The sequence below is a fragment of the Pelodiscus sinensis genome, chromosome 5 (assembly GCF_052426305.1).
Source record: "Pelodiscus sinensis isolate ZL-2025 chromosome 5, ASM5242630v1, whole genome shotgun sequence".
NCBI lineage: Eukaryota > Metazoa > Chordata > Testudines > Trionychidae > Pelodiscus > Pelodiscus sinensis.
Window position 1 is genome coordinate 46181410 of NC_143056.1, and position 24491 is coordinate 46205900.

Sequence of the window (24491 nt, forward strand, 5' to 3'; positions counted from 1 at the left end):
AGCCATATTGCGGAGAGCATGGATAGAATGGATATGTGCAAAACATCTTGAAGAACAAGTTACAGAAAGTTAGCAGTTTTTCTTCGAGTGCTTGTACATGTCCATTCCATTGTAGGTAACTCACAAGCAAATGAACATGGAGGTGAGCTCAGTCTACCTCAGAGGTGGACAAACTTTTTGGCTTCAGGGCCACATTGGGGAAGGAAATTGTATGGCTAGCTGTCCTTGTTCACCATGCCGCCCAGGAGTTGGGCTGGCTCCTCCCAGTAACGCTGTCCTGACCCCACTCTCCAGTAGGTGCTCAAGGGACTGCACTGAAGGGTCAGACAGGCCAAATGTGACCCACAGGTTGTCCAAAATTGATATTGTCTGTGGACTGATGGTAAATGGCATGAGAAGCAAAAATGTAAATGGATGATGAAGTTTCTGCTTTACATATAGCTGTGATCTGCACTTGTCCCAAGGAAGTCACCAGACTTGCTTGTGCTTTAGTAGAATGCACAATACTCTAGCTGGCAAGGTTATATTAGCAAACCAGTAGCATAAATACATGAATAAAGTGTTACAGAATAAGATTTGCTGAGTGAAAACTTAACCCTTTCCACAACCATAATGGAGATCTACATGTAGATTCTAAAGAACCTAATACTCTTCAGGTTAAAAACTAAAGCCTTCTCACATTGAACAACTTAAGTCTCTCCTAATTTCTGTTCATATGGGATATCGGGAGGAATGTAGGTAAAAATGAAAATTATAAACTACCTTGGATGAAAAATTTTGGACAAGAGCAGAGATAAATGTTATCCTTATGGAAAACTGTATAGGGAAGCTCTAACACTGGAATTCCACTTGCCCACTATAATGGCAAGTAATAGCATATTTATAGAGAGGTGAAGTTAAGAGCAAGTATCAGATGGCAGTCCTATTCATTTTTCTAGAAGCAAGTTCAGAACTGAAGGTGGAATAGGCTCTTGTTCATGTGGTTACAGTCTGATCATACTTTTAGGGATCTGGTAACAATAGGTCAGAGAAAAGGGATTTATTATCCACCGAGATGTGAAAGGCTGAGATAGTTACCAGATGTATGTTTACAGAGGTAATCTCCAAACTCTGATGTTTTAGGCATAGATGATAGTAGAGTACAAGGCTGAGGCATGCATGTTCTGAGGATATGCCAGGAGTGGGCAATAATTTTTAAAAGGAGGCCACTTCAGAAATTTGGGCCACCCCGGAAGGGGCGGAGCCTCTGGTAGAAGGGGCGGGGGCAGGAAACGTCTTGTGCTCCACCACCCCCAATTGGCCTGGGCTGGGGAAGTGCGAGAAGTCTTCCCCTTCTTTTCCTCACCCTGCCCCCTTGAGAGAAATGCCAGCTGTTTTAAAACAGCTGGCAGGTCCCTGTAGGTGCCTAACAGAAGGAGTCCTCGTGCACTCTCCCTGTTCCCAGGCCGATCTGGGTCTGGGGGCAGGGGAGCGTGCAAAGTCTCCTCACTCCCGCAAGAGCATGTGGCAGCTAGAGACATGCAGGCTGGAAGTTGGGATGGAGAAAGTGGCAAATCACATTTAAATCCAATGAATGAGACAGCAGAGGTTTGACTGACCAGCTCAATAGAGTCAAGAACCAGTATTGTCAAGGCCACACTCGTGCTCTAAGGTTGAGATGAGCATGGCCTTGTTTGACTTTAAACAAAACTCTGGGCAGCAAGGAAATCAGAAGAAAGGCATACAGATGGGGATCCTTTCAGTGTAACAGAATACACCTATCAATGAACCTGGTTTCAAAACAAATGGCATTTTCTAGTGGACTTTGTTGTGAATATGTCCACATGGATATTACTCCAGAACTGGAAGATAAGATCTGGTGATATCTGGGCATAAAACATGCTAAGTGTAGTCAGAGCTGTCCTGCTCTATTGAGGGTATCTGGAAGGTAAGCAGAAATCCTGATCAACTGAAAGCCCTGAGATGAACTAGTTATGGGGAATTCCCCAAAGCACATTTCCTCCTGGTATAGTTGGGTTGACTGTACTCCTCTCTGTTTATGTAAATCATAGTCACAAGTTCTTTCCTACTATATGTTGGAGGAAAGTGGAGCAGACTGACTGCACAGTTTTTAATTCCCTGACACTTATATGAATCATCAGATCCCAAGGCAACCAAAGACCCTGAATTTGCAGGGACCCGATATGAATCCCAAAAACCATAGCTGATGCATCTGTGACTAAAATGAAGGCTGGTAGCATGGGGATAAAAGGAACCTCCAGACTTTCAGAGGGTGCATCACCAATCCAGAATCAACAAAAATGACACTGTCAGGTGAACCACCTAGTCCAAATGATGAGTATTTGGGGCTTTCAGCAACTCTAGTGATGCGTGCTGCTTTCTGACATGCAGCCTGGTGTGGTACACCTTGACATATGACTCAGGACACTCAGGTATTTGTGTGCTATGGTAAGAGCAAATGATTTCAGTCAAAGCAACCCAACAGTCTTGCCTGGCAATGAGGTAAAAGACAGGACAGGATTCCAAGGTGAAGCTTCATGACTTGTGATGAGGAAGCCACACTTGTGACTTCTCAGTGCTCAATTCCGGAAAATGATACTCTCAGTGCCAATGCCCCCAGAGTAATCTCACTGCCAAAGAAAGATGATTGTGGGGAGGTCCTACCAGCAGCAGGGACAAATGACAGTATCCAGAACGATTACTGATATGACCCTAGAATCCCCCCACCATCACTGGGCCATTGCTCCATAACAGGAAGACCACAGACTGTTGCATGACTCAAGGTCCACTGGAGGGTATGTCCTCTGACTTGGATGGGACACAGATGAAAATACTCTGAGTGCAAAGAGGAAGAATCTGATAATGGGAGAGCAGAACCAGTTGGAAGCGTAAGTTGGTAGCCCAAGCTTATAGATGATAGATGTGGTGCTGAGGATATCATTGAAGGCTTGACCTTTGATTGCAGCAGCCTTTGTGGAAGCTTGGGAGATAACAGTACTGTGAATTTCTGACATGGAGCGGAAGGAGACACAGGCATCAGAACTGACTGTAAACCTTCTTGCACCTCTGGGGACATCAGTACTGAGAGGCTAACCAGATCTCTTTTGACTGCATATGCTTCTGAGATGGTTGGGAGTGGCAATGACTGATGGCTCTGCTGCAGAGATCTTTTAGGGGATGCCCTCAATGGGCTTGGCATAGCTATGGAGGTGGCAATCCCTTCTTCTTAGCTGGAGAATGCTCCAATGACAGACTCTACCTTGAATGACTCTTTAAGTCTCTAATTTGTACTAGACTTCAGTACCAACATCTCCAAGTGAGGTACCAAATCCAAAGAAGACCTAGGCCTTTTCTTCAGTACCATAGACTAGGGATGTTAAGTATCGGGTAAATGACTAATCAAATAGTCAATGCATTTTTGCATCACATTAGTCAATACGGCACCTCTGCCTTTGAAGGCAGATTAGTCGAAAGGGCACCACCACCTTTGAAGTGTAGCAACACAGAGCTGTTGCTACACTTCAAAGGCAAATGCACCAAAGCCCATTGGCATGTCAAAGCAGCAGTGCTGTGCAGAGCCTGGAGTCAGCTGTGGCCTCCTGTAGACGCTGTGGCAGCTTGGCTTAAGGTAAGCATTTTTGTGTAGCTGGATGGCGTACCTTAAGTTGACCTGCCTGGTCTAGTGTTGACCAGACCTAAGTGTTTAACCTGTCAGTTCGATTCTGATTTTGGGAGAGAGTTGTATTTTTTGTAAAATTACCTACTGCAAATGTCACATAAATAGAATATCTCATTTTAGAAAGTGACACTCTCAAGTATATAAAATAAGTTACAATTCATGTGTCTTAATACATGTTGCACCTTTTATAATGTTTCAGATTAAAATTTACTAACCTCTTCTTAAATAATTTATATAAAACTGTCCGCTTGAATTAACCATGTTTGCCATTCTCTACCTTTATTCACTTTGGGTATGTCTACACTGCAATACTATTTCAAAATAACTAGCGCTATTCTGAAATAACTTAGCTGCATCTACACAGGAGGCAGTTATTTCAAAATAGTTTCAAAACACTGTCAAGCTTACTCTGATTCCTCTAACCCTCATTGTAGGAGGAGTGAGAGAAGTCAGAGAAAGAGTGCTCTGTTTCAAAATAAGTGCTTTGTAGACTCTCCCTATTTCGATATAAGCTACGCAACTGATGTAGCTCAATTTGCGTAGCTTATTTTGAGTTAAGCCCTGCTATGTAGACAGACCCTTTGTGCCTGGTACCTTGCCAATAACAGATTTTGAGTGTGAATGAGGGAATACTCAAAAACACTAATATTTTCATTATTCCTGGTTTGATTAATATTTATCAGCCAAGTAGCTTTTTTAAAAAACATTCTACTCAATAAATGATAGTGTTTATACTGATAATTTCTGCATCATATTTTTAAATATATTAACTTAGTAGAAAATAAGATTTATGTTTATATTTTGTTTTAATTTATATTTCTAGCTTGATTTCATAACACAATGAATACTCAACCTTTTGGTTACAATTGGTCTTTATGAAAATAATACAATTATACAAATTTATAACTAAATGGAGAGGATGAAACATAGTATATATACAAATGAGAGAAAATGTATCGCTAAATATCTATGTATACATATAGATATAAAATATTTATTATGTTTGACTCAATCATTCTAACCTCATTAGTACATGCTCAGAGTGACATCTGCTGGTTTTATACTGTTTTGGTTTTTGAAACAACTAAACCAGTGATTTTCAACTTTTTTTCGTTTGCAGACCCCTAAACATTCTTAATGGAATTGTGAAACCCCTTGAAAATCTTAAACATTGTCTCTAGACCCCCTCAGAGATCTGTGGACCACAGACTGAAAACCACTCGACTAAACTAATAATTACATTTTTCTTTGTAGTGAGGTAATATTTGTGTTAACTACCTATTCTAAACAATCTGTTCCACCTTGTAATTAGCTGTGCCACTCTGAATATCTTTCCCAGACCTGAAGAAGAGCTCTATGTAGTTTGAAAGAGTGTGTCTGATCAACAAAAGTTGGTCCAGTAAAATATATTACCTAATCCATCTTGTCATTCTAATATCATGGGGCCAACACAGTTATAACATGTTTCTCTTTGAATTCATACAATTATGTTTCTATTATTCCACTCATATTTCTTTGTAATATGACACACACAACCAATGTAGTTGGTATGATTCTCATTTACAATATCTGCAATTTACTCCCTTTTTAACACCTCCTTACAGTATGAGAGAAAGTTGGTATTCCTGAGCATAATTTTAAAACAAAGTACAGTACCTTCTAATTAGGAGTGTGATTAATTTTTGAAAGGAGTCCTAAAAAAGTAACCTTGGGACAAAAGAACCCGTAATCCTTCCTTAGAGTCTTAGAAAGAAATGCCTTAGACCTGAAAGTAATGTGATCTTGAATAGTCTCTGAAATATATATTAAATTTCTCTTTCTTCAAGCAGAAGTCTTAACTTGATGAGGGGAAAAAGTAGCTTTTGCCAAGTGTCTGGCCTTTCATCTGTTCAAGTTTCCTCTTTATTTCTATGATCCTTGAGTAAAACACACTTTTTAAAAATATTACTTTTTAAAAAGTAATTGAAATTAGCAACAAAAATGATTAGCCACTATTTATATTGCACTTTTGATCTAAGTGGTTTTCAGATTAAGAAGTCTATGTCAAACAGTAAAAAGCTGATATAAACTGAAATGCCTTACAGACTATTGACCTTCTGGAGACAAAAGCAAATTCAGGGAAAGTGCTAGGAAGTAGAAATACTAATCTAATACTGTTCTGTTTCTAGCTGCTGGCAAAAACAGTAAATCTTTTCTCAGAGAAATACAGGAATTCCTGATGAAAGGAGTTTTATAAAATACAATACTATATCAATGACATTTTTTACAATTCTTGTAAAATATTTTTGCTGGAAATGGGGGGGATAAAATACCTCTTTTAATATTCATATTGAATATATTGCTGCCTAAGATAAATACAAGGAAGAAATAAGCATTACTATCTTAGGAAAACTTGAACCTATTGCTTTTTTGATCAGACCCACTAAAAATACCAGAATAGACTACTGCAGAATTCCTTGGTCTTTGTTGCAAACAAACAAGTGTAAACCTAAATACTTAAAGCTAGCCCCAACACATGAAGAGAGAAAAACTATTGATATTTTAACTGCAAACATCAATATAATTTGAATTTAACTATCCAGTGACTAGTTTAGGACAAATTGGACCTATGACCTTGTAGGTTTATGTAGCATATAAATTTTAAAAGATTGAAAATCAACTTTTAAGTAGTATGTGGTGCCACAAGATGGCAGTGCTCCAGAGGATTCAGTTTTCTATACTTCTTGAATGCAGCAAGGTTGAGTATATGCTTAAATATTTAAGCATGTGAGTAATTGCATCAAAGTCAGTGACAGATAGAATAAAACATAAACATACCATAGAATGAAACAACAAATGGTCTGGTAGCACTTTATAGACTAACAAAACATGTAGATGGTATCTTGAGCTTTCGTGGACATGCTCACGAAAGCTCATGATACCATCTACATGTTTTGTTAGTCTATAAAGTGCTACCAGACCATTTGTTGTTTTTTTCTGTAACAGACTCACTCAGCTATCCCCTGAATATACCATAGAATGGTAATTTCTATGCCTAGTAAATAAAAAAAGTGAAAAACAAATTGAGTAGCATGAAGTCTAGAAAACTAGCCAACTATTGAAAATATTATCATCATCAAAAGTTGTTCTAGATTCTTGCATCCAAAGATACAAAAGAATCATATGTGGATAAATATTTTTACTTAATATTCTCTGACTAATAAACCTTAAACTGTTAGGATCTTTCCAGAAGTCACTTAAAAAGAAAATAACGGGGAGGAAGAAGAATTATAGCTAAGGGCTTAATACACTCTGGTTTCTGCTTTTGAAGCTGCATGCCCCATACACTGGAATACATCTGAAACCAGCCAATGACGTGAAGGTCTTTCTAAGTAAAGTATTTTCAGGTCCTTTGCCTTCCATACAGAGATCTCCACCTGTTCCCCAAAGAAGTTCTCTCTGAACTAGAATAAGTTGTTGAGCAATGTTCCCTGCAAGCTATGCACTTGGGAGGCCACCCAGGAGAGATTCAGATTCTACCAGCTGATTAACAGAGTGCTCATAGCTGCCCACAGCCCGCAGCATGTATTTCTACTGATGGTATGCATCTGCAAATGCCTTAGTGCAAATAACAAAATGTATTGTGCATATAGATGAAAAAATTAGAAGGAACATTGTTGATGATATTTTTCTGAACCTTCCAGTGCAATTCAGAATTTTTCAGCCAAATGCATTTGCTGACATCAAACTGAATCAATAATTTTCTGTACTGTATCATCCCTGTCAAGGAGTGCCCGTGCCTGATGCTGGGCCAGGTCTGTACCTTCTTGAACTAGCTTTTTAAGCTCCTGGTGCTCATTCTGATGAACCTTAATCTGACCTTTAGTGAGGAAGGCAAGACAGACCACAAAAGTATAGGCTGTAGCTAAAGAGTGGTAAGCCTCTTACTCCAAATTAATCCTATGATTCCTGCTCAGAATTCTGAACTTTAGCACCACAAACTTGGCTGGCCTTTCCTTTTGTCATGGCCATGTCAACAACATTCATATAGAAGGTAAGACTCATAGATGGCAATATTCCCAGGGAAGGTCTTTGGAGATACAGGCAGTCCCCGGGTTATGTACAAGATAGGGACTGTAGGTTTGTTCTTAAGTTGAATCTGTATGTAAGTTGGAACTGGCGTCAGCCGCTGCTGAAACTGATCAGTTTCAACCGCGGCTGAATCTGGATGCCAGTTCTGACTTACATACAGATTCAACTTAAGAAAACCAGGCGTCCCCAAGTCAGCTGCTGCTGAAACTGATCAGCAGCTGATTCCAGGAAGCCTGGGGCAGAGCAACTCTGCCTCGGGCTTCCTGTAGTCAGCCGCTGGTCAGTTTCAGCAGTGGCTGACTTGGGGACGCCTGGGGCAAAGCAGCTGGGGTGCTGCTGGGTTGCTCCAGTAGCGCAGCTCCTTGGCGCTACTGGAGCAACCCAGCAGCACCCCAGCTGCTCTGCCCCAGGCGTCCTGATTCAGCCGCTGCTGAAACTGACCAGCAGCGGCTGAATCAGGACTCCTGGGGCAGAGCAGCTGGGGTGCTGCCGGGTTGGTCCGGAGCGGCGCTGCGGGACCAACCCAGCAGCCCCCAGCTGCTCTACCCCAGGGGTAGGTAAGAAAAGCCTGGTCTGCTGGGGGGGGGCCTCTAGCTGCACCCCCCCCCCCAGCAGACCAGGGAGACGGGGGTGGCAGGACCGCCCAAGTCCTCCACGGCTTTGCTCCATCTCCCTGGTATGCTGACCTGGGAGACGCGGAGCAAAGCCGCAGAGCACGCGGGCAGCGGGACAGCCCAGGCGCGCCACAGCTGTCCCACTGCTGGCATGCTCTGAGGCTTTGCTCCCCATCTCCCTGGTCTGCTGGTCAGACAGGGAGACGGGGAGCAAAGCCGCGGAGCACGCCCGCAGCGGGACAGCCCAAGCGCGCCCGGGCTGTCCCGCTGCGGGCGTGCTCCAAGGCTTTGCTCCCCGTCTCCCTGCAGACCAGGGAGACGGAGAGCAAAGCCGCGGAGCACGCCTGCAGCGGGACAGCCCAAGCGCGCCTGGGCTGTCCCACTGCGGGCGTGCTCCAAGGCTTTGCTCCCCGTCTCCCTGCAGACCAGGCAGCGGCTTTGCTCTGGTGACCCTGGTCTGCTGGGGGATCCAGCGGCTTTGCTGGACCCCCCCAGCAGACCAGGGAGACCGGGAGAAGCTTTTCTCGCTCCAGAGGACACGGGTGGCGACCTGCCGCCCATGAGCTCTGGGGCGAGAAAAGCCCCGTTCGTAAGTGCGGATCCGACATAAGTCGGATCCGCGTAAGTCGGGGACTGCCTGTAGTACAAAATGGAAGCCATAAATGCTTAACCAGCTGGTCCAATATACTTTGCAAAGTCACAGTAATTGTATTATATGGTTCCATTATCACTTGGCTACAATCCTTATAGACTCCTGGCCCAATACTAACTGGGTCAGCCAACGTTGTCAGCTTTTTAAAAAACTGGGGGAAAGTCAGCCCGTCTCTTGCACAGTTGCTATCCTTCTACTTCTCTGCAGCAGAACTGTATTTAGCAACAGGCTCAATCATTAATTCATTTGAGTACAAGAGGAACCATCATCTTCTGGTTGTCATTCTGCTCAAATTTTGGTACAGATTATGATGCAATGATGGAAGAACTAGAAGAAATGAGGTCTTTGGTACACAAAGTACCTGCAGCACTTGTGACAAAGCCAATGCTCCATGAAGTGGCAGATTAATCACTAGGGGTGTGTCTAGACTACATGCCTCCTTCGACGGAGGCATGTAGATTAGCCAGATCGGAAGAGGGAAATGAAGCCGCGATTAAAATAATCGCGGCTTCATTTAAATTTAAATGGCTGCCCCGATCTGCCGATCAGCTGTTTGTCAGCAGATCGGGGGAGTCTGGACGCGATGCCCCGACAAAGAAGCCTTTCTTCATCGACACAGGTAAACCTCGTGAAACCAGGCTTACCTGTGTCGATGAAGAAAGGCTTCTTTGTCGGGGCATCGCGTCCAGACTCCCCCAATCTGCCGACAAACAGCTGATCGGCAGATCGGGGCAGCCATTTAAATTTAAATGAAGCCGCGATTATTTTAATCGCGGCTTCATTTCCCTCTTCCGATCTGGCTAATCTACATGCCTCCGTCGAAGGAGGCATGTAGTCTAGACACACCCTAGGCCAAAGGGCCCAAGCCTAGGGGTTCCAGACAACCAGGAGGCCTCTAGACAATAGGCATCCCTGTGCCCTACTCTGCTCATCCAGCACTCCTATCGAGAAGCAGGGTCATGAAACACTTGTCCCACTCCATCTGCCTGGTGCTCCTGCTGAGGCATAGAGGAAGCCCATGTGCCCCAATCCTTTTACCCAGCAGAAGCACCAGGCAGGTGGGACAGGGAAAGTCCATGTGCTCATATGCCCTGACCCCCCTCCCCAACAGCACTACCTGACCCCACTCTATGGAAAGAGTTCAGATGGGGAAGGAGACACTGCAGATGGAAGGGCTGATGATGGGGCCCCTCTTGCTCTGGCTCAGGGCCCCACAAACCCCTAATTCACATCTGGCTCCATGTATCAGTTAAGACATTCTGATTATGCTCTTAAAGGAATTGACCGAGGAATTCCTACCCATGACCCTTAGGATTCAAAAAACTTTAAAGGCCTGGGAAGTTTCACTTATCATGTGTTAGAGAGCTTACTTTACAGAAGGTTTTTCTTCCTTCACCATTTACTTCACAAAGTTTCACCCAGTAATATACTTCCAGATAGATGACAGCTTGATAAATCCTAGCTGACAACAATCAAAAACAGAATCAAATATTTCACACACTAGGAATTATTTATCTACTTTATGAAAATGATCCATTAGATTTGGAATGGGATGACCACAAACATCTCAGGAGACAATGTTAGTTGTCCGTATATCAATGCAAGAAGTATGGGGAATAAGCAGGAAGAACTTGAAATGCCAGTAAATAAACACAACTTTGACATAGTTGGTATCATAGATACTTGGTGGGATAATATGCATAATTGGAATATTGATATAGAAGGGTGCAGCTTGTTCAGGAAGACTAGGCAGGGGAAAAGGGTGGGAGGTGTTGCCTTATATAGTAAGAATGTATATACTTGGACTGATGTTAAGAGGTACATAAGAGAGAGACTTGTTGAGAGAGTCTCTGGGTAAGGTTAAAAGGGTTAAAAAACACAGGTGACGTCATGGTAGGGGTCTATTACAGACCATTTAATCAGGAAGAAGAGGTGGATGACACTTTTTTTTTAAACTAACAAAATCATCCAAAGCACAGGATTTGGTTGTAAAGGAGGACTTCAACTATTCAAACGTCTGTTGGGAAGTAACAAAGCAGGGCACAGATTATCCAGCAAGTCCTTGGAATGTATTGGAGACAATTTTTTTATTTCAGGAGGTAGAGAAAACTACTAACAGGGAGGCTGTTCTAGATTTGATTTTAACAATAGGGAGGAACTGGTTGAGAATTTGAAAGTGGAAGGCAGCTTGGATGAAAGTGATCATGAGATGATAGAGTTCAGGATTCTAAGGAATAGTAGAAGGAAGAACAGCAAAATAAAGACAATGGATTTCAAGAAAACAGACTTTAATAAATTCAGGGAGCTAGTAGGCAAGTTCCCACGGGAAGCAACACTAATAGGAAAAACAACTGAAGACAGCTGGCAGTTTTTAAAGAGACATTATTAAGGGTGCAAGAGCACACTAGTTTAATGCACAGAAAAAGATGGGAAGTATGGCAATAGATTGGCTTGGCTTAACCTGGAGATCCTGAATTATTTAAAAATGAAAAAGTCTTATAAAAAAGTGGAAACTAGGTCAAAATACAAAGGATGAATATAAACAAATAACACAAGTATGTAGGGGTAAAATTAGAAAAGTGAATGCACAAAACAAGCTCAATCTATCTAGACACATAAAGAGTAACAAGAAAACAATCCACAAATATATTAGAAGCAAGAGGAAGACCAAAAATAGGGTAGGCCCATTTCTTCCTGAAGAGGTAAAAACAATAACAGAAAACGGGGAAATAGCAGAGGTGCTTGTCAACTTCGAGTTAATTTTCACAAGGAAGGTTGATGGCAGCTGGACACCTAGCATAGTAAATGCCAGTGAAAAACGGGATAAGCTCAGAAATTAAAATAAGTTAAAAATACTTAATGAAATGCATCTTAGAATACTCAAGGAGCTGATTAAGGAGGTATCTGAGCCATTAGCTATCATCTTTGAAAAGTCTTGGAAGACAGGAGAGATTCCAGAAGACTGGAAGAAGGCAAATATAGCGTCCATCTATAAAAAGGGAAATAAGGACAACTCAGCAATCTACAAATCAGTCAGCTTAACTTTTGTGCCAGGAAAGATAATGGAGCAAATAATTCCTATGAGAGAAGACTGAAAGAACTGGATGTTTGTGGCTGTTCAAGCTCAGGAACGGAGGGAGAGGGCTGGGGACAGAATGTGGATCGGGTGATTCATGGTGCTCCAAAAGTGCTGGGAGGGAGAAGGAGAAATAGGAAGTGTGGGGCTCCAGTGTCCCAGTGCATAAGAGGTGTGTGGGGAAGAGTGCCAGACATGGAGACTATAGGCTGCAGGTGGAACCCCTGGGCCCACTGAAATAAAGGAGGACCACTCATGCAGCCTGCTCACTCTTCTTGGTTGCCTATCTCTGAGGGCATGGGACTGGAATTGAATGGTCCCTCCCAGTTCTAGGATTCTATTATTCTATGATTCTGTAAAACACAAAATCTTCTATATTTTGCTAACTTTACTCACTAAGGTTCACAGACAACTTCAGCCCTAGTGCATACCCAAATTGAAAAGAGCAGCATTAGTTTAACTGGGAGGAAAAAGAAGTCTGTACAGATCAAAATGCATTATCACCAAATGATTCTTGCATCAAGTCTATAATTTCTGGTTGAGATCTAGCCTAAATTTTAGAGCTATTCAGTCTTGATTTAAACACTTCAAGTGACAGAGAATCCCACATTCCTTTGTTTGCTAAATTAAAGGGCTCTCTACCATCAGAAATCTTCTCCCCGTGCAGGTGCTTATAGATACTGATCAATTATTTATTATTCTCTCTTGGATAAACTGAATAGACTGAGTTTCTTCAATTTCTCACTATAAGGCAGGAGGCCTTCCAGACCTGGAATCATTCTTATTGCTCTTTTCTGAGCCAATTTGTCAATATCCTTTTTAAAAAGCCTGGATACCTGAATGGACTGCAGTATTGCAGTAATAGTCTCACTAACTCCTTACACAGAGATAATACCATATTCCTACCTCTATGCAATATCATCTTGCACATACATTCTTCAAGGATATACATATACCACCAAGGATAATGTTTGCTGTATTTGCTAGTGTATGCCCTAGGAGTTTATGTCCAGCTTATTATCTATCATGGCTATCAACTCCCTTTCAGAATTACTGCTTTCCAAAATATAGTCCCCCATCCTGCAAGCATGACCTATATTCTTTATTCTTAGAAGTATAACCTTAAATATGCCTGTATTTTTTAAAATGCATGTTGTTCAAATGAGCCCAGTTTATCAAGTAACAAAGATAGTTGTATAGAACTGACCTGTTGTTATTCTTTATCATTCTAACAAATTTTGAGTCATCTGCAAACATATTAGAAATGATCTTATATTTTGTAAATATGACTGGATCTAAACAGACTATAGGAAGCAACCAACCAGTCCGAAAATTGTGAAAGAATATACGAACGTTGTCCAATCCTAAATCTCCTGAGTAACTACCGAACACAATAAGTCACAAACAAAAATACAGCAAAAAGTTAATTAAAATAATCACTACACAATGAAGGTGAAAGATCATTCTTATTTATATTTGATTTTTTTTTTTCAGTTAAGAGAAAGGAACTGCAAAAACCTGTAGGAAAATCAGAAAGAGATTTAGGAACTAATCACAATGACACTGAAAGCACATAAATTAGCGATGTGACAACACTATAAAACATGAATAGGCAGACAACAAAGCCGAGTATTGTTAACATTTCATCACTGTTCCTTGTAAAACAAATTACGTGTTGACAGATCATCCTGTTATTTGGCATGTTGCACTAACATTCTTAGCTTGAATTTTTAAACATTATTTTACAAAACAGTCACTTCATTTTAAACACATTATTCAAAAATTAAAGATTAAAGATTTTGCAACACTTTCTCCCATGAATAGCCCTTACTCATACAAGTAATCCTACTGACATACAATTTATGCTTAACTTTATGTATGTGAATTTCTATTGAAATCAATGTAACTACTCATATGGTTAAAGGCAGACAGACGTGTAAGTGCTTCAGAATCAAGACTTGTGTGAATAAGATTCTGTGAGTAAGGGTTTGCGGAGCTGAGCTTTAAAGTCCAAATTGGAATACGCATGCAAAACTTGACTACCTTAAGAAGTCCTATTGACAACAGTGCTCATGTATGACATGACAAAAAAAATAAGCATGTGCATACGTATTTGCAAGATAAAGGATAAATATATGAAACAGTCACTAAAAACAAATTAAAATGTGTCTTAATAAATCAGATGCAAAACAATATCTTTATTGTTCTGAGCAATATTAATTCTAGGTGTTTATGGTTTAAGATTAATATAAATAAGAATATTAAAATATGTCCGTAGTGCCAGTGTAAAACAGAATGTATTGAGGCATTTTGTTTCCAGAACATTTCCTTAATAATAAAATATTTAAAATAATGAAGCCTTCAGAAAAGTTATTTTTAACTAATATTCACTTAAACTAAATACTAACTACAGGCAGTCCCCGGGTTACATGGATCCGACTTACATCAGATCCCTACTTACAAACGGGGTGAGGCAACCCCACACTAGCTGCTACCCCCCAGCAGACCAGGGAGACGTGAAGCTAGCGCTGCCCCCAGCAGACTAGGGAGACGCGGAGCGGCTTTTCTCAGCAGACACCTCAGCTTGAGAATAAAGGACTGAGGGAAGTGAGGTGTGGGAGAATAAAACTGAGCTCTGGAGAAATGTTTGGCTAGAGTTTCCCCTACAATATGTACCAGTTCCGACTTACATACAAATTCAACTTAAGAACAAACCTACAGTCCCTATCTTGTACGTAACCCGGGGACTGCCTGTATAAAGCTAAACTGAAAATAGATGAGTTCATACCTATTTCTTTCCATTTGTTCTTCAAAAGCAATATATTCTGAGCAGAGTGATGCTTTCTCCTGGTGGTACAGATCCTCTGCTGTAAATAAAAGGTAATGCCCTTTTCTGTCGAAAGTATGATATACTCTTGAAGCCAGCTGCAGATCAGCAGGTAATGCAAAATTAGGAGAAGCCGTACAAAGGTGATGAATAACTGAATGATGTTGACCTCTGGGGGACAAAAAAAAAATCAACTATGTTAGGATTTTCACTGTCTTCTGAGATCTAGATTTCACATACATAGATTACTACTGCATTAGCATCACAGACAGTATTTAAAGATTTAATACATATAACTAGTAGAAATTATTGTACAAGGAAAAAGAAAATGTTAAAATCTCTGACAGTAGCTTTAAAGTAGAAATTAATTACATAATCCAGAGTCTTTTTCTTTTGATTCAAGCACAACTTTCATGAGTTTCATTGAGAGTTTCACTTGTGTAAGTAATCTAGGAACGCCTAAATTGTATACATATGTAAATAGGCTGAAACATTACATGAACACATCAATGAGATCAGAGACACATCTACACTGCAGCTGGGAATGTGCTTCCCAGCATAGGTAGACAAACACATGCTAGTTTTACTGGAGAAAGAGTGCTAAAAATAGCCGTGTAGCCAAGAATAGCACGAGCAACAACTTTTATTAGCCACCAAATATGTAACCAAGAAGTTCAAATGGACTTGTCCACAGACAGCTAACCCAAGCTTCTACCCATGCTTTTCCTAGCCACAATGCTATTTTTCACTCACTAGCTTGAACAGAACAAAAATATGTCTGTCTACACATGCTGGGAAGCATGCTCCCAGATGTAGTGCAGATGGGATTTAGGATCCATAACAGAATTCCTTGAAAATAATGTCTATAACATTTTGGAGTTGATTATGTTAATGAAGTCCTATCTTCATTTGTACATTTTCCTAACTTCTTTCAGTTCATAATTCCGGAACAGTCTGGCCCATACAAATTTGATTTAATCTATTGACTTTGTAAGACCTGATGTCTTTGACTAACTTTGGAAAATTAAAGTTATATAAGTCCATCATTTAGTATCCTGATCCAAAACTCTCTGAAGTCAATGAGACTCTTTCCACCAACTTAATGTATCAGGACCTAAAAGACATTTCCATCTATTTTATGGACTCCACAGAGTTACCAAATGTCCAGGACATACACCAGCTATATGCAGGGGGACTAGCTGACAAGAAACCCCCTAGGGTGAATGAGGATGATCTGAAAAGTAAAGAAGATCAAAGTGATGGTGCAGAGACTCCCACATATCCACATAACATGCACCCCATCATCTTCCAGACATAACGTAGCAGAGAGCCATAAAGGGTTTAATGGAGAAGGCATGTTTGGTCAGAAAAAGTGTGAGAGTAAGAAAAAGAGTGGATTTTATAGAGGATGGATTTTTAGGTAGAAGACTCCATCCACAGAAAAGTTACAAATTATACTAAAGGTCCTTTCACTGAATTGTTCTTCCGTGTTTTGTTTTCATTTTAGGATCTAAGGAAATTAAAAGGAAAACAAAATTATTAAACTGGAATTAAGTTTGTAAATACTTATCAGTTACTTACAGAAAACATCTGTAGAAGACTGATGGAAATTCAAAGTTAAAGTTACATTGAGTAAAATTTTCTTGAGACACAAAACCTTGCAGAGCTATCATTGGAGTCATGAAGCTTATATATCATCCCCCTTACTCAGGGCTGTTCCTAAACCCACAAACTAGAATGTAATGTTTTTGTTTTATGAAGGGGAAATGCAGCACTAATAACTACAAAGAAATAAGAAAAAAATACAGACAACAGTATAACACTGAGCCACATTTCTCATGTCCTAAAATATTACAAAAGAATGAAAGCAAAAAAGAAAGATAAAGAAGCCTTAGGAAATTGAGGCAAAATGATAATTACACCACATACCACCAGTCAGAAGAAACTAATACATCTCAAGAGCCAGAAAATTATCATATAGTTTAGCAATGAATTCAATGGATTTTTGAAGAAAACTGAAACACCCAATTAGCTTGTCAATATCTGAAAAACCTTAACCTACAGTTTCATTTTTATTTGGGAATATACTTCATTATGTTGTAATTAACTGGTATATGAAAGAGAACCCATTTCTCAGGGGAAATAAACTATGTATATTTAGGTTTAACTAAAGAAGTGTTTCTAAAAATGACAGTGAAATTAATGAAAACCCCTGCGTGGACACACTTTTGTCATTTTAAACCAATTTTATATTGATTTAGCATGTGTCAGTAAATTTACAGGCACAAGTTAAACAAACGTAAATAATTTTCAGCCAACACTCACAAAAATGTCTGGACTAATTTAACTAAAATAATATAAAAACTGATTTTAGTTAAAGCAGTGCAACTTTTGTGGTGTAGACAAGGCCTTAGTTTCCTCAACAATGCAAAAATGTCACCAGATCCTACAACCCAAGCAAAAGCTCACTAAACTCAGTAGGACCTTTTCCTGCATAAAGAGTACAGGATCAAGCTTTTGGGATGAAAATTTAAAAGTCTAAAAAAGAAAGGAGTATCCATGAAAGAAGGGGATTCACAGTCATGATACACATGATACACATGAATGGGCTAGTCTGGATTAAAGGATACCCCCTGGAATCCCAAGCAGTGGAGTAGACATTTTCAGGACAAGATTTCATGAAAGTTTTGCAGTATAGTAGGACTGAAAGCATAGTCGGCTTAGACTCAGAAGAGTGAAATTGCAGAGCAATATTTTAATGAGCAGCTTACATACTGATTTATTTTAGACAAGAAATGAAAGATTTCACACCATATTTCTAAAAGGGAAAAACACTATATATAATCCATAAATATAAGCAATAGTCTGTCTTATGTAAATCTGTGCACTAAAAACTACATTTTCCTCACAGTATAATTCATCAGAAAAATTAAAAAAATAACTGAAAGTCATAATACTTCTATGGGAACACAGTTTCTTAAGTTTTCTTTATAATAAGAAACCATATAATAGTTTCAGTGATTTCTATAAATAAAGAAAAGTGAAATAGCTGAAAATTTGTCTCAGAAATTTTTCAGGAGGTCTCTTTTACTAATTTAAAATAGATAAAAACAGTTTGGGTCTAAATCTAATTGTATCATGCTTATTCTTCTAGTACTGAAGTTTATCATTTTGCTGGATGGACAAGCTGGAAGCATAAGCAATAAAAACTAAAATATTTGGGGCATGTTGCAGGTAAAGGTGTGTTTTTACAGCACACAGTCTGCCCTAAGACGACTATTTATCATTCTTTGAAAAAGAAGACATGAAGAAACAATACTACGTGTGTGGCCTACACTGTCTTCACCTAATGCACTAAATAAAGTTGTTGGGTGTTTTTTTTTTTTTAGAAAATCATGCAGTTTCTGCACCATTGATAATCTGACAATAACTATTTATTGAAGGTAAAATACTCATTGTCTGCAGTCACTATTTGTTTTAATATATAATCTTGCTAACCAAATGATCTTTAAGCCATGTAGATAAGCAATGGCATGCAGAGGGTCACTTAAATGCCAATTTGACTGTTTCATAAACTTAGGCATTCTTTTCCCATGAGTCTAGTCTCAGCTACTTAATTGAAAGTAATATCCATTTACAAACTTTAGGCCTGCCATAAAAAGGCTCTCTCTGTGTCCAGCAAACCTTTCAGGGCTCTAAGACCAACAAAAGCTAATCATTAAAGCTTTTTTTAACCTCAATAAAGAGTGAAGTGCAGATGCAACTTAAGGTACACCAAAACAAATTAGGCCATAAAGATCTAATTGACAGGAAAAAAACTAGAGAATCTCACTTGTCATGAAATGAATAAGATCTGACAAATTAGTGTATAAACTGTACTTTCTGTATCTCCACACATGCTACAGAATTACATATGCTATCTATGACACTAGCAAGATATATAAGTTCTGTTCTCAAATTACAACTCTTCAACTAAAAACTGCTGAATAACTTTGTGTGAATTTCTGATATGTTTGGCTGGGTAGATGAATCAAAAAAAATAAACAAAATAATTTGTTTTGAGTCAATTCAAAACAAAAAATGTTGATGAACCAAAAGAGTCTAAAAAAATTAATTTGGGGTTGAGTGAAATGTTGCATTCAGCCTAAAATAAACTATTTCATTTTGCTTCAAGGTGAGAGGGTAACCTTTTTAAAATAATTAAAATGCAAGTAAAATCTAAAATGAAAACGAATTTCCAATCAAAATATGAAGATATTTAATTTTAAAATGTTGAAACATAACAGACTTTTTCTAAGCTTTTATTTACTATAACAAATTTGACATAAATTAAAGAAAGTGTCAGTCAACCTGAATCTGCATTTTTAGCTAAAAAGAGTGTCATTCAAAAAATCTCACCTTCCTCTACTGAATCTGAATAACCAACAGCCTACTATAATACAAATACAAGTCAAGGAATTCTTAATACATAAATAAAGAAAATTGTTTAAATCTGGAATTGTTTACCTTTGTGGCATTTTCCATGGTTTGTTTTTAAATATTGGATAATACTTAGATATTGTGTAGACCAAATTCTACTTCAGCATAAATGCTTCCCACCCCTGCTAAGTCAATGCCAGGGTTGAGTTTGGCCCAGTATGTTTAAGAAGTTGTAAATGAAAACTATTTTAAGGAGATAAACAGCAAATTCAAACAACAGTTGCTTCTGAGCTATAAAATATGGATCTGAACTTCCCCAAATTTCTGGGTGTTCAGACCCCGGATTTTGAAAATGGTCTTATGACTATTTTAAACCTGAATTACACTCATGTTTTTAAAAGTGTTTAAAATAGCTATAAAAATATTTTGCAATGCATTCACTTCATAACAATGAAAAGTTCTAAAAGTTACTTGAACCCTGGAGTCCATGTGGATAGCGAGGACAGTGATTGCTGTAGCATGAGATCTTTTTCTGATAATTTTTGCTGGACTTCTAATGGTTTAGCCTTTAAAATTGCTTCTCCTCTCACTTGTAGCAGCTGTGAGGATACAGCCTAAAAAGCAAGAAAACTGAAGGGTAAAAAAACAATTTTATGAGAAATTAAATATAATATGGTTGTTTTTATCTATGTTGAAATACTCTGAACTCTGGCAATTATGAACTTCAGAGCAAAACAAATCAGACAGTTAAGGCTGCTATAAATTAGAGAAACTGTAGTGGTTGTTGTATCTTACTCTACTTGATACATCAGTTTCAGGGGAAATCCAGAACTTGGGAGGCACAAACTTGCTATGCTCCTCCCCAGGCTGCACTATCTGAGGGTATGTCTACACTACACAATTAGTAGGGATGTTAAAATGTGTGTAATGGATTAACCATATAATTGCTGAAAAAGGTCAACGGTTACACAGATATACACAGGGCATCAGTCAGCTCACCAGGAGCCAGCGCAGGCCAGGAGCCCCCGCTTACTGGCTCCCTCTGACAGAGGAAGCAGCCTGGGGAGAAGCATGGCAAGTTTGTATCAGAGGCAGTCGCTCGGGGTAGCAGGTAGCAAGTAGCCATCTGGGTAACTAATAACCTCATGCTTATTGGTTACCTGTTTAAACGGCTATAGACTTACAACCCTAACAATTAGGTCAACATACAGCAACTTATGTTGACCTAATTATGTCAATGTCTACACTAGAGTCGTCCTCCCACCAATGTAAGTGCCCTATTACACTGACACTATAACTCCACCTCCACAAAAGGCATAAGACTAATGCTGGTGTCGTTAGGGCAAAGCAGCATTAATGTATACACTGTATCCCATACATTGACTGTCTTGTCAATTTCACACTGGAGAATAGGAAGAAGAAAAACTCCAGGCAGATTCTCACCACTCTTGGGGGGGGAATAGAGGGGCAAGAAGCTGTAGGTGGCTTCCCCATCTGTCCATCAGGAATAGGAAGTAAGTGGGGCAGCCTGCCAGGATCCCAGGAGCCTGTGGGGCAACCAGGTTTCGGTCAGAGAGACCAGACTCTTATATCTCAACTCTGCCCCTTTTACATCAGTGAAAGTGCTCATGGGGAGGACATGCATAACTGACCCAAGGAGGGTAGTATGGATGTAAACCATCACCATAATTACATAGTAAACCTAATATAGGTTAACTTAGGTTTGTAGCACAGACATACTCTGAGACTGGAAGTAAGGATGTAAAAAATGATTAAAAATGTAACCGTGTAGCCATTAAAAATCCTAGTAGTTACACAGTTACACGTGTCACAGTATAAGCTGGTGAGCTGGTGCATGCCAGGAGTCAGCTTATAGTATGAATATAGTATAAGTATAGTATAAACCAGCTTATAGTAAAGTATAGTAAAGCCTGGTTCCTAGCACACAGAGAGCTGGCTGCCGGCCTGACTCCTCAAGAGCCGGCTGCACTGCAGGCTCTGCAGTATAATCTATATATTACAGAGCCTACAGCATCAGGCGACAGCTGCCTTCCCAGGAGCAAGTCCAGGAGCCGGCAAGAAACCGTATCAGAAACGGATAAACTGATGCTTATTAGTTAACTATTTAAACAGTTACACTCTTACATCCCTCATTGGAAGCATGCTTCCCAGCATGCTAGCTCTGCTTGAGCTAGTGCCCTAAAAATTGCAGAGTATCTGAGGATTACATAGATTACATACCCAAGGGGTCCAGATAGGTTTGTATTCTGGAGTCCTGCCCAAGCTGCCTTAAACTATGCTGGTTATGCTACAATTTTCAGCACATTAGCTCAAGCTAGCACATGTCTATCTACCCATGTAGGAAGCATGCTCCCAGCAGCAGTATATACCCAAAGAGGGACAACATGATTCACCCCAAATACTTTAATTAAATCAGATATACAAATGTTACCTCTAAAGGTGATTTTACAGTTATTTGTGATTCTTGTTTTCTCTCTATATCCTCCAAAATTTTAGGCACTGAAAAAGCAGGTTCTTGTGAGAGTGAAATGTCTGAAGAAGATAACTGTAATCTATATTCCTCTGTTTCTACAGAATCAGGCATATCCTCTGAAAATGCAAGTGAAGCTCCTGGTGTTCCACTAAGTGATTCTTCTGTCTGGGGGGGGGGGGGAGGGAGGGGGAGAGGAAGGAATTAAAATTGTATTTTTGTAAATATGACACATTTATACTTCTAATATACTTTCTAAACTACATAGTGTAAACACAAAATCATCAAAAGATCATTAAGATACTAAAATTAATATTCAGAATAGTTCAAGGTATTTTACCCACAAACATATTTATGAATCATTATAAGTTTTTATGTACATAAGAAGAGAGTTGCCAGGTTTAGGCTAAGGATGTTAAATACCGATTAATTTACTAATTCAGTAGTCGATGGAATTTCCATCAACTATTCGACCAATCGATAGGCACTTACGCATTCCTCCTTTGAAATGCACAAGAGCCCCAATGGCTCCTGTGCATTTCAAAGCAGAAGCACCCATGTGCAACCTGGAGTCAGTGGGACTTCCCTCTGGCCCCGGGCTGCAAGCAGCGTGCCAGCTTTGAAATGACTTACCAGTGGGGGCTCTTGTGCATTTCAAAGTGGAAGCACCCTGACCCAGGGCTCCATGCAGCACTGTCACTTTGAAATGCCATGCAGAGCCTGGGGTCGCCTGGGGACTCCCCAGTTGATTCTGGGCTCTGTGCGGCATTTCTGTAGAACCTGGGGTCAGCTGGGGACTCCCCAGCTGTTCCCAGGCTCTGTGCGGCATTTCCACAGAACCCAGAGTCAGCTGGGGAGTCCCCAGGTGCCCCTGGGTTCCACGTGGCGTTTCCACAAAACCTGGGATCAGCTGGGGACTCCCCAGTTGACCCCGGGGCTCTGCCGCTTTGAAGTACCCACTTTTCCCCCTCCTTTGCTGCCTCTATCTGATAGAGGCAGCAGGAGTGGAGAATCAACTAGTCGACTCAACTATCCGATAAGCATTTGCTTACTGGATAGTCGACTAGTCTTTAACATCCCAAGTTTAGGCTATGCATCCAGGACACCTGTGGAATCCTCTTTAAGCTCTGTCTACACCAGGGAGTTATTTCAAAATAACCCCCCTTAGGGCCAATTAATAAGCAGAGCATCCACACTGCTAAGGTCATAATTTCAAACTAAGGGGTGGTTATTTCAAATCTGTACTCCTGCTTTCCTTGGGGAATAACACTAATTTTGAAATAGTTATTTTGAAACACTGTGAGTGTGGACACTACACTAATGCTAATTCAAAATAACAGGCATCTGGCGACCTTTCACAGCTATAGTTCTGATTGTTCTGGCCACACCTGGCATCTCCACTACTCCCCTTTTTCTTCAGAGCTTAAAACTCCAGGCAATGGGAGAAGGACTTCTAACACGTCGGAGAACAATGTTAGCTATGTGCGAGGCACCAGCCAGCGAGGGAGCCATGATGGACCCCAACCCTCCCTCAGAACCTCCCACGACAGCCAGCACTCATGCTGCTCCCTCAACTGTCACTTGCAAGGGATGCAGGAGAGCTCTGGCTTGGAATGGTGCAGAGATCGTGGACCTTATCGAGGTCTGGAGGCACTAGACCAACCTCCAGGATCTCCACACCAGAAAGTGGAATGTGGAGGTCTACAACTGGATTACTGCCAGCCTAGCTGACAAAAGCCACAACCAGACCCTCGACTAGATTTGCATGAAGATTAAGGAGGTCTGGTAGGCCTACCACAAGGCCAGGGAGCAGAGTGAATGATCCAAGGCAGCACCTCACAGCTGTCACTATTTCTACCAGCTGGATACCATCCTGGGAGGGAAGCCAATCATGTCCCCCCAGCCCATTCTCATCGTCATGGAGCAGGAGGGCAGGGTGGTAGATGACACCAATGAGGAGAAGAAAGAGGCCAGCCAGGAGACCATACCCACCGGCCAGGACCTGCTCCTCAACCTGGAACCAGTCCCCCCCTTCCCAGGATGTCTCCTAGGATTCAGACAAACACAGGGAAAGTGCTTCAGGTGAGTTCTATAACTTTCCATATATACAAGTGGAGGCAGGCAGGGAGCTGCGAGGAGCTGCGCACTCCTCTCTCAGCCTATTTGGCCTGGGGGTTGTACAACAGCCTGTGCACATGCAGACCCAGTCCAGAGCATTCAGCCCCATGACACTCTTACATAGGAACCCCTTGGTAGTCAGGGGCCAGGATGGGAATGTACATGCTGTCTATGCCCCCACTCCACCCCACCCTCCGTAGTGACGACCCTCCATAGCAACAGCTGGTTGATGGCCTTGGCTACCTGAGGGACCACGGCCCCGACTGTGGATTTCCCCATGCCAAACTGGTTCCCGATGGAACAGTAGTTGTCTGGCATGGCGAGCTTCCACATGGCAATGGCTACATGCTTTTGTACCTGAGAGCAGGGGTGAGCCACTTGCAGAGCTTGAGGAATGTGACCTTCCACATGCAGAAGTTCTGCAGACACTGCTGGTCATCTCATAGCTGCAGGACGATACGGTCCCTCCAGTCCAAGCTCATCTCCTACTGCCAGAAGTAGCATTCTGCAGTGTTCAGAGGACTGAGGGGCATATGCAGCAGCA

At 40.7% G+C, this 24491-nt stretch overlaps 1 protein-coding gene across 2 annotated transcripts in view; it reads right to left on the reverse strand.

Annotated features, from left to right (window-relative positions):
* Positions 1–24491, reverse strand: part of TTC6 (tetratricopeptide repeat domain 6) — a 166833-nt gene that overhangs the window by 126494 nt on the left and 15848 nt on the right. For both annotated transcript variants that reach the window (XM_075926901.2, XM_075926899.2), the window contains exons 4-6: positions 21791–21997; positions 19810–19952; positions 14881–15090 (exon numbers count right to left, since the gene is read on the reverse strand). In XM_075926901.2, the coding sequence (XP_075783016.2) occupies positions 14881–15090; positions 19810–19952; positions 21791–21997 (560 nt within the window). The remainder of the gene's footprint in view (positions 1–14880; positions 15091–19809; positions 19953–21790; positions 21998–24491) is intronic.